The 10,700-nt window shown below is 42.6% G+C and overlaps 1 protein-coding gene across 1 annotated transcript in view; it reads left to right on the top strand.

Annotated features, from left to right (window-relative positions):
* Nucleotides 1–262: 262 nt before the first annotated feature.
* Nucleotides 263–10,700, top strand: part of T265_07374 (hypothetical protein) — a gene marked incomplete at both ends in the record, with an annotated part of 48,661 nt that continues 38,223 nt past the window's right edge. The window contains 2 exons of the mRNA XM_009172878.1: nucleotides 263–425; nucleotides 4,931–4,972. Of these exons, the coding sequence (XP_009171142.1) occupies nucleotides 263–425; nucleotides 4,931–4,972 (205 nt within the window). The remainder of the gene's footprint in view (nucleotides 426–4,930; nucleotides 4,973–10,700) is intronic.

Raw genomic sequence — 10,700 nt, 5'->3', positions numbered from 1 at the left:
GATTTTTGAAAGTTGCGATGATAAATGTACCTAATTGCAGGTATGGTATCGTTAGCCTGTATGCAACCTGGAAACGCGTATCAGAATAATTGTGCCAACATCACGTCACATCTTTTTGCAGCCTATGCATTCTTAATGAAAAATGTGTGGCGAGAAAGTGAGATGACAGCGGCGAACTCGAAGAAAAGCATTCAGCTCATTTGCACACCAAAAAACGGAGACAAACTTGGTCGTACAAATACCGGCTAAATCTCTCAAAAAGATGGGAGTCGGAGCTGACAACAGAAAAAGCGAAAGCAAATTAACCGTGGGGAAAATACACCATGCTCCACCCTGCTCACCTCCTGTTGGTTGGGAGCCTAAACCAGAGTGTGAACCTGTTATTAATTACGAGTTATTGGAAGCGTTGGCTGCTCTATCTCCTGGTATGTTTCGCTTTCAAGTATTGAACAAATCCATCCTAACATAAAACCGGATAGCTTATGAGAGAACTTCATCTATGGCGCGGTCATCCTCCCATGGGCACCATTCCTGGAGAACACGCACAGTGATCCGTGCCTGAGGGAACAGATTAGTCTATGATGATATCTGGTAGTCGTTCAAAGACCTATGGCATCTGTTTCAAATTTTCGTTCCTTGTAACAATATGAAGTCTTACTTATAAGTATTATACGCAAAACTCATAGCCCATCGCTTGGTAAACATTACAAATCCAGAAACAGTTGGCCGCTTATTCAGGGGCAGTCGGATACCTAATCATCATCATCATCATCATTGTCAGCTGTAAGAACCGCCTACTGGTCGTACACTGGTTGTAGCTGCCACAGTTTCGTTCACCGATGATTGGGGGGGGTAGGTAGCTGCGCATTGCACGCGCGAGCTGGTAAATTGGTGCATAAATCCAGCACTGTCAGTGAGTTGTCAAGCGGGGGTGGGGGGTGGAAAAGGAGCTATGCATTGAAGGCAATAGCTTTGATGCATGAGCGCCATTGAGGGCGCGACTGGGCCATGTCTGATAATGTCTAGCCATTGATGTGGCCCGTCTCGGGGTCCCCATCCAGGAAGACGGCAGCGACCAGCGCAGCTGAGTTTGCTGGTAATGGCTTTCATACTTCGCTGCCAAGTCATTGTTTGACCGCCTCTGGCTCTCTTCCACCCTTCACATGGTTGGGCGAAAAGAGCCCTTCAAGGAAGTCGGTCGACTGGCATACGCAGCACGTGGCCAAGCCAGCGCAACCTATGCAGTGTGATCAGTTCATCTATCGAGGGTGAGTTATTTCTCCCGAATACCATCCGACGAACTTCAGCACTGCTAATCCGGTGTTCCCACCAGATTCGGGCAATGCTCCGAAGACATCGATGGTCAAACACTGAAAGTCTGTTGACGTCCTCGGCGCGCAGCGGCCAGGTTTCTGATCCATATAGTAATATGGAGCGCACCGCAGCATTGTAAACCCGACCTGAAAAGAACGAATTTGATCGTCTGTCCCGATTGCTGTACGAATCACTAACGAGGAAATGAAAGAGAATGAGTGAATTGGCCCATAACGTGTTCTTTTTGATGATGTCAGAGAACAACGTAACCAGGGTGGCTAGTGTACAGTGTCACAAATTGGACTGATTGTCCTTAAGGTGAACATACATACTGTTTATACAAAATGTTGAGTAATATACCTTTTGCGTCATGCCTCAAAGTGAACGAAACTGTTCAACTCACGAGAATACTATTTCGCATTTATTGGTTGGTTGAACGTGTGTAGTGAAAGTACTTCTGCAGTGAGGAATGTAAAAGACTAGTCAAGCAGAACTTGTAGGAGTTCACGGCATATTGTTTCCTGATGAGTTCGAGATGCCTGGCACCGGAAAACCTCGAAGTTTTCGATAAATGTTGTTATTTCTCATAGACTAAACATCCGTTTTTAACCGGGTCAAATTCAAATACATTTGTTCTAGAAAGAAGTCCGTTATACAGATGCTGTTGTGATTTTTATCTTGCCGCAACGAAATTTGCAGCTTGCGACGCAAGCCGGTCTATCATGTTTCCCTTGTTTGAAAGGTGGTCCGTCCATTATCTGCCAAACGTTAAATTCTGTATTTGCATAACTGGGATAAAAGTCGTTGGATACTTTTTTACCCAAGACAAACCAGATAAACATCTTTAATGCAACAATGGACCAGTAGAGACCACCTTTGTTAGGAATAAGGCTGGGAAATTCTGTTCAAACAGAACGTGCGGAATACTAAATGTGTCATCTTATCATTGTTCGTCGATCTGACAGCGGATGGCAATTGTGAACTATCCGTGAGACCGCTACTTTTCTGTGCGACCAAATTGCACCGATTTCTCAAATCGTATCTGATGGTCACTAACTGGTGTAAGTTGTTAACAATCGTGCAATTCTGTATCGGTCCCTTGGCTTCCTGCTCCGCCCACTATGTTACATCAAAAGTTACGGTAGCCCTACACAGCCCTTTATGGAGACCAAGGAAGAAATTTTTACAACTGTATTTATGGGGTAGTCACATAGTGTTCTACAAGGTCGTTCCAGAATCTCCGTGAGGGGACGAGAAGCGTGAGTCACAGGGGATCGACTGGTATTCTGACCAATCAGGGCATGCCTTCGCTTGGTCCGTGTCCTACACTGACACATCCGTCCAAATGATGTGATGTTCGGCTATTAGGAACGGCTGGACTGCGAACATTAACACCGCGGAAAAACCAAAGATTAACAAACTGCTTTTAGGAAACCTGAGTGCTTTGTGGTCTGCCAGCCTTTATTGTCTGAATGATCTAGGTTATGATATGTTCCGGTAGTAACAAAAGCTTTGGGTAAAATATCTGCCCTAATCGAGGAGTTGTCAAGTAATTATTCCCTCATTTGTCAACCGAACAAGTTGCACATCTCACCAAGTGATTAAAATACTTCCCGGTGAAATTCGCTCTACTTCAGACACGATAAATAACTCTGGAAGAAGAACTGGAACGTCGACCATCGCTCAAATCACACACGTTATCATTGGTTCCCACGTACAGCACTATAATGCGGGAAAATTCGAAGATCAACCGCGGAAACTGTGAATGGTCACTCCAATCAGTTTGAATGGATAAATGAGTGTCTTACAAGCCACTTCTGATCATTCAATATTTTCCGTCCGGACATTTGGAAATAGAGTGAAGAATGCCCTAAGTTCAATCTACAAAGTATTACAGAAAAAATGCAAGTTAAGAGTGGGCGTTGAATACACTGGCAATTTTGTTNAACTAGTTATGGCAACTCTTTTCACCAGAGAGCTCTTTTACCAGGTTGGATTGAAAGTTTTACGTCTCGCAGCCCTTACAAAATGTGGGGTACTTTAGAAACCGCTCAGCCTTTCGTCTGATTGTGTTGCCCACCAAAATCTGTTTGTGGCCCAGATATGAAAAGTGGAAAGATATCCTAACAACTTTCTTTTACTTCAAAGAACTGGATAAAGTCTTTATTGTCATGAGAAAGGGAACTAGGATTTGAATACCTAAGCTCGAGCTTTTTAAGGATGATTCGAAGAACTGACTTAGCAAGCAAGGATGAGCGCAATTTCTCAAGTCTTGTTCCAGAAACGGGTTGTCTACGTATCAGATCAGAATCTCTGATGAGCTACAAATTAAACTTTCGGCTACAGAGTAGACGGTTGAGCTTTTAAAGACTTGTGAATCTCTTATGCACATTTGTGATAAAGCTGAACGACTGAAACGTCAGGGGAAACATTGTTGTCTTGGTAGAGAGGAAAGCAGCAGTTCTATTCACCAGTATTTTGGAGTTTTATGAAAACGGGATTATAGGATATTGGGCAAAATGTGAAGTAGCTGTGGTCGCATTCGGAACTCCACGGTGTTGGTAAGGACTCGCCTTCTCGCTGTCACATAGAAAGTGAATATAAGCAGAGTAAACCTTCTTTTAAAATCGACATAGCTTTGGCACTCGCGGAAGTTAATCAATCACGCCTACACCAGGCGACTGCGAAAACACATTGGCTGGTTTCAGTTATTGAGGATGCATTCATTTGACTTTCATCTGAACTCACGGATCAGGTGCACGATTCGCTACCGGCTGTGCTATTCATCTAGTTAGATAGTTCCGGATAACTGGTAAGAAATATTCTTAGTGCTCATGATGGAATTTGAGGAACGTGCTTGTAATATGAACCCAGAGACGAGTGCACTGTGTACACAGGAAGGACCGGGGCAGCCTCCCATTCACTGTTCCAATGCGCAGTGTTCCGTCTAAATAATCAACTTTCTTATTGGCACTCCGTCTAACACGATGGAGTATGTGTACATCGATAGCAAGGGATAGGCTTTTCACTAGATTGTAGCAGAGCCACCCTTCTAATAAAACGTCTTTTACTTTTAGAAGTGGTAAGGAACGTCTAAGCTCAGTATTATTCTGTGTATGTATATTATGTTCTATGAAAATTCGCGGTATACACAATAGCTGAAAGGAAGTGGATGTTAGTAAGTAACAAAAAGGAGCACGAAATGCAATGGTCCTTTTGTTATCAGTAGCTCTAGAGTGAGAGGGCATGAGAAGCTTTTTCAAAACCACCACAGACGGAAACAAGGCGGTAGGATTTCACCATGCTTCCGGAATACCAGAAAGTTTTGGTGAAATGGGTTTTTGGGTAACTGGCACCAGAACTAGAATTGTCGTCAGCCGAGCTGGCGCCATCGGTACGCAGCTGGATAACGGTGCGTGGCCGTGTGGGCTGCATCCACTGTGACATACTTTTTAGGCATCATTGGTTTCCTTTCTTGACCGTGTTTTTCTATTTTGAAGCCCTTAGTTTATGAGCTACTAAGAATCCATTTGGTTGTAATACTCGTTGCTAGTGCAGGGGTGTTCTTGACTTATGAAAGAACTATCCCCTTGTTATCTTCTTATTTCTACCGTAGATATGTACCTGTTGTCAGGCTTCTTTGATAGAAGTTTCTGGGGTAAGTATTCACCGTGTTTAGTAAATGAGTTGGATGAACACCTTTCAACTTCAGTGTGTGGTGGTTTGTCCATGGTCTTTTGTATGGACTTTGAATACATCTTTTTCTGAGTAATTCCCCTGGTAGTTCAGTATCTTCTTCACATAAAGTTATGTTTCAAGAGTGCCGTCTGTATTCCGTCGGATTAGTACATACAAGCAATCCACATTTTGTCCTACTCTAGTTCAATTCAGCATGTTTCCCAAGAGTTTGTATACAACTTGTCTTATATTTCGTCAAAACAAAACGTCGTTAGTGAATCAAAACCAAAGTTTATGACTGTTCAGTGTTCAACGACCAGACCAGATATTGTTGATAGCGAAGGAGTTCTGTTCGTCTGTTGATACATTTGTCCACCAACTTTGAAGCAAGCAGTCGTGCAGAGTCAGGAGTTTGCATTTACTTTCATGTTTTATTGTTCTTGTTGAGTCAGGCTGCTTCTGAAGCGCCTTTGTTATGATCTCTTCGTGACCGACTGATGTGAAGAGTACAGCGACGTCTGATAAAGGAAAATTTCGTCACTTCCCAACTTAACATTCCGCAGTTTGTTTAGAAATTGCCCAACATTCTTGACGTTTTTGCACCCGGAAATCAGGTGTATTAATCTTCATTGCAGGTCGTTTTCCGGAGAATGATTCAATCCTTAACTACCGTATACTGCTTGAGCTACCGAAATTCCGTTCCATAATTAACTCTTATTACTTTTATTCCACCGGGTATTAATTTGACGACATGCTTTGTTCGCTTGAATTTCCGACATCCACTAGCGTCCAACAAAATGGTGAAAGACGCATAACGGAAGCCCTTCAGTCAAACTTTCATGCGCATTTTCAAAGATGAAGTTATTTCATCCAGCTCGGGTTCCAGGGAACCTTCTCGCTCAGAGAGCATAGATTTACCAGAAACGTTTCGTATTCATTACACACCAGTTATTTAAATAACGGAAATTTAAGCCAAATTTACCTGACTCCAAAGTTGAGTTCATTGAGTTACTCAATTAAAACGGCTTCTCTTCGAAATTCGGGAGACCACCGGTCTCAAGTTCTGAGAAAAGCTATTGGATGCTTTTTTCAACTGAATTGTGTAAATACAACTGGCTTTCACACCGCTGATCCTTTCACAGTTAATAGCCTGTCTGAGTAGATATGCACAGAAGTTGGAAAGATAGCATTTTTCGATGGAACACCGTTCTATTCTAGTGAAACTGGTCGATATGAAATGCTTCGATTCAAACGGCGTCAACGTCGATATTTATGGTAGTAGCCCGCTCATTGGGATTTTGGGGTCGCCCTACATAATAACGATGAGGAAAAACAGACTATTCATTTCCAGTCTCCTACACCATGGTGCTCAAGGGACCGGCTAGACAAAGAAATCAATCCCTATCATAGCTGACTAGGAAAATAATTCCTGGTCTCTTATTCGCCATCTGTCAGGCTGCTTTACAAACCATGAGGGAGTATAACTAAATCAACGTGGATTTGATCTTTACCAGGGAAAGAAAAGGCGCCTTCGGGTGTGGAGCTGCCTAGCGGTCAACATCAACTAAGCGGTTACAAGCTAGCAGACGAAACTAAAAACCTCATTCGTGCAGGGTTTTATGAAAAAACCAACATACTGAAGCGTTCTGTTGAAATTTCTTGGACGTTTTTCGAACAGCAGAGGATGATGAGCAAACATTGCAAGATGGTTTGGAGATTTCCATATTGGCCTTCCATCAAATGCAGAGGTGGCGCTTTAACGATTGACCACATACTACTCATGTGCTTCATCTATAGATTACAAAGTTACCCCGGTGCCTCATCCATTAATCGCCTGGCTTTATTTTGTTTCCACCTTTCGGTAAAGGGCTGTGTTTACTTCAAACTGAGACTGACATCAGTTGACGACCACCCGGATCGAATATCTCCTGCGAACTATACTTGAAGATCAAAATTTTCTCACAGTGGGACGTAACGGGACCAATATGAAGAAAATGGTTAAAAAATGATGAGAAATTGAGCGAGCGTCTGTTAGGGCCAGACAGTTGTCTGATCCTGCAACTTGTACAATAGATCATATAGTTCTGCTGAGAATGGGGACAGGAAGTCAACTAGGAAACTGTTTTTTATCGTACACGGTATTCAGAATTTTCATCCTGCGTCTCCGATAGCTCATAACACATAGGCACGAGTTTCGTGCACAGGTAACTTAAAGGGGGCCGATAATTATCGAAAATTTGGCGCATATGACTACAATCCTTAGCGCTTATTGCACTTTTCTTACTAAAATATCATTTTGTGGAACGGCGCTCATAATTTTGCAGAAAACCCTTTGAAAGACCACCCTTCTTGGAGTCCATTAAGTAAGCTAAGTCCCCGAATTCCCGCCAGCCTAATATTCTTCTTGGACAGGAAACACTCGTTTTCAGACTAAGCTGGTTCTACTGAGAAATTGAAATTAATTATTGATGGAGCTTTTGTCCATGGTATTCTTCAGCGGAATGTGTTGCACAAATATAATGAGACATCTCGAATCTTGTACCAATCGAAAGATGAAGCGGTCGTTTTCATTTGAAGAATACCAAAATCAAGAGATCCAGCCCAATCACTTGAGTCTGTCGTTAAAACCAAATCAGTTTACAAGTGAATTAAAACATCAGATTGGCAGCATTTCAGGAGTGCAGTAAGCAGTTAGTTTGAGGACACAAAACAAGGACTTGAACCCACCTCTTGCAAACACAGACTAACGAAGTTGATCGCTGCGACAACTGTGTAACTCTTCATATTTCAGATGTTGTCATGATAAACCCCTTAGGAAGACAAAAGTGACGTGGCAGTCTCAGTGAACGTTTCGAAATCACCTTGCTGTAACTGCCACTGGCTAGAGGGATATGAAACCATAGTAAATGTTTGCATCAATATCACCTTGCACCACCAGAAGCGAGACAACAAACGTTGGACACACATAGGTCTGGGGCGTCGCCAGTTCAGGGCCTACCAGCAGACTCACTGCATGACAATACGAGTTTCTTGATTGACGATCACATAGCTGTCGTTCTGTTCTCCGGGTTATGCAATTAGCAAATAGTCGTCCAGCCGGAGGAAAGGAGTAACTACTAATTACAACAAATACACGCAATCCAGCTTCCGTGCTATATATGTCGCTCATGTAAGTTTCAGCATGGATCACGTACCAGCAATCAAAATTTATCCCTACGTTTGACTGTCATATACAAACACATATGAAAAAATTCTACCCGTTTTTCACATTACGCCCTGCGACGTACGGAGAGGAATGCAAACAGTCCTTCAGGGAGGAAACAGCTCAGATCCCATCAAATGAGCAAAAAGTTTACTGAACAAACGGGGGGACGTGACAGGATGGGTGTGTTGTATTTTTTATCACCAGTAGAGGGCATTAACAGACATCCCAGAGAAAACTGCGCAGTTGTTTTTCCGCCTTCAGTTTGTTTTCTCCAGCAAGTTTTGTTCGCCCACCTACGTGGCCTGCATTGCGTGACCAGAATAAATTCTGTTCATCACGAAAGCCAAATTGAAAATAAAACAAAATTAGGACAGAAAGTTTGATTCTTCTAGGAGCGTACGGAAGAAAGCTCGGGAAATAAAATTCCTTCGAGCTATCAGTAGGAATACACGAAGACGAAACTGATCAATATAGGCTACTCCGAATAGCCTAGCTGTGTGATGCGAAGAGCACGATGAAAAATCAATCGGTCCTAACGGCAATCAGCGAGTGAGAATGATGTAGTACGCACATACAACAGGGAGCACCTTTTAGAGATTTTCGTTTGATTACTTGGAAAGACTTGTGAAAGTCAGAAGAACGTCTTAAAATATTGTGAAAACCAAGAGCTAAGAGTACAACTCAACCGGATATGGCTTAGTAGTATACATACGTACATGACGTGCTGTACCGCTAACAATGGTGAACTGCCCATGAAACTTTATGCAAGAGGCAGAAACTCAGTAATTCCAAACTGGCTATACTAAGCGAAATTCAGTTAAAGTCGTGTTCTTCCCCGAATATATCAATCTTCTCTCAACAGAGAGATTTCATAATTAAGGCTTAAAGGGATCTGTTTCAGAAAAATGATTAAACATTCTGAATTGACTCTGGTCATAATGTCAATGGTAGACCTTGACGATCCACTACCGTTCGCGCCCTCCTTCGGGCTCATCAAACAGGCTTAAGCCCCGAAGTAACATCCGACTAATTACTTATCTGAAGACTAAAGTGCACGTTCGTTCAGATAAACATTTATTTTCAGCTTCAGTTGGCAATGACGCGATATTCAGCTGAGATTCAACAGAATCACACTTTTATGGTATTTTTCTTTTCTCTTGGATATGATGCTCTACCAGTCACTGTGGTGCCAAATGCCGTCGAAACTACTCTGATTTGGAGTCACCTAGATGAGGCATCAGACTATGTGTACACGGCATCTCAATACTGTTCCTTTGTGATACACTATCAGGTAATATTGTGACATCCAAGATTACGAGGGGAACAGTTGCTAAGCAAGGTTGCCCTTAAAAAGGCTGGTGAATAATCAGGTAAACACAGCTAGAGAACGACTTGCGGATTTCAGTGTGCAGTCATGAAGAAGTGAATACGTCAAACAGGAGAGAAGTAGGACCGAGTAAGCCCTGGATTACAGTGAAGTGAATACTGCGGACGAATAGCTGTCCCCAATTTTTTGCTGATCCTTCTCGATGAGCTTCGGAGAGAGGCCACACTGTTGGAACTGAGATGTCAGCGTCAAATGAGAGGTGGCCGTTAGGTACGACATAAAACGCAACAGTGAGAAATGCACACAAAAATAAGTGATATCTCTAGGAGTACGGGAGGACAAAGTAAGTGTGCTGACTGGATGCGAGTCATAACCGCAACAAAGTGGAATACAGCGTCACTGGGTGACTGAACATGGAAGAGTTCCAGCTTAGAAAGACCGAGTGACGGGGGAAGGCTCCTTCGGTAGCTCACTTGATGGAGCATCTGTCTAGTAGACGGTTCGAGTTTACCTGAAGGTATACCTTCATGTCCACGCTACGTTCACTTCTAAGTGCAGGATCTCGATAAACTGATGTACTACTGACATGGGGGTTGTGTTGTCTGATATCCTGTCATAATGCTTTGGGCAATTTTGTGCGCTAGGGAATGAATGTATACATTCAGCTAGCAAGCACTTCGAGACATTCAACAACTTGAGTCTACCACGTATCCCAAAGGAAGAAATCGGAGACTTGCTATGCCAAGCGTGTTGTATGATAGCTAGCTGCAGCTTCGAAGGTCTTGTGTTGAAAATCAGTTGAGATAATCCAGAACAATTGAGGTTGCGCTAATAGCATTCCGCAAAGTGTTCGTGAGAAAAACGCGAACTAAAGTGTTTTAAACTTTAGTAGATGGTTTCAAAAGGTACAGTACCAGTACAGTACCAAGTTTTCGATAAAGATATTAGGTAAAGGAGTTTGGCTTATTTTGATGAAGCAGAAGACCGGCAAATTTGGTAATAATCTCTCAGTATTTACAGTTAGGAACCGAGATGAATTTGGTTCCCAGTAGTCGATGGCATTTTACATACTCGAGTTATTTTATGATGACTTTTTATGGTTTTCTATTTCACCAGTTTTGGTTCCATCTTGGATCGGATATGTTCATGACATATTTTGTGCTGTCAGTGAAGACT

Source organism: Opisthorchis viverrini, assembly GCF_000715545.1.
Source record: "Opisthorchis viverrini unplaced genomic scaffold opera_v5_167, whole genome shotgun sequence".
Lineage (NCBI taxonomy): Eukaryota > Metazoa > Platyhelminthes > Trematoda > Opisthorchiida > Opisthorchiidae > Opisthorchis > Opisthorchis viverrini.
The sequence above is the reverse complement of the archived record's forward strand: the minus strand, read 5'-3'. Positions and strand labels throughout refer to the sequence as shown.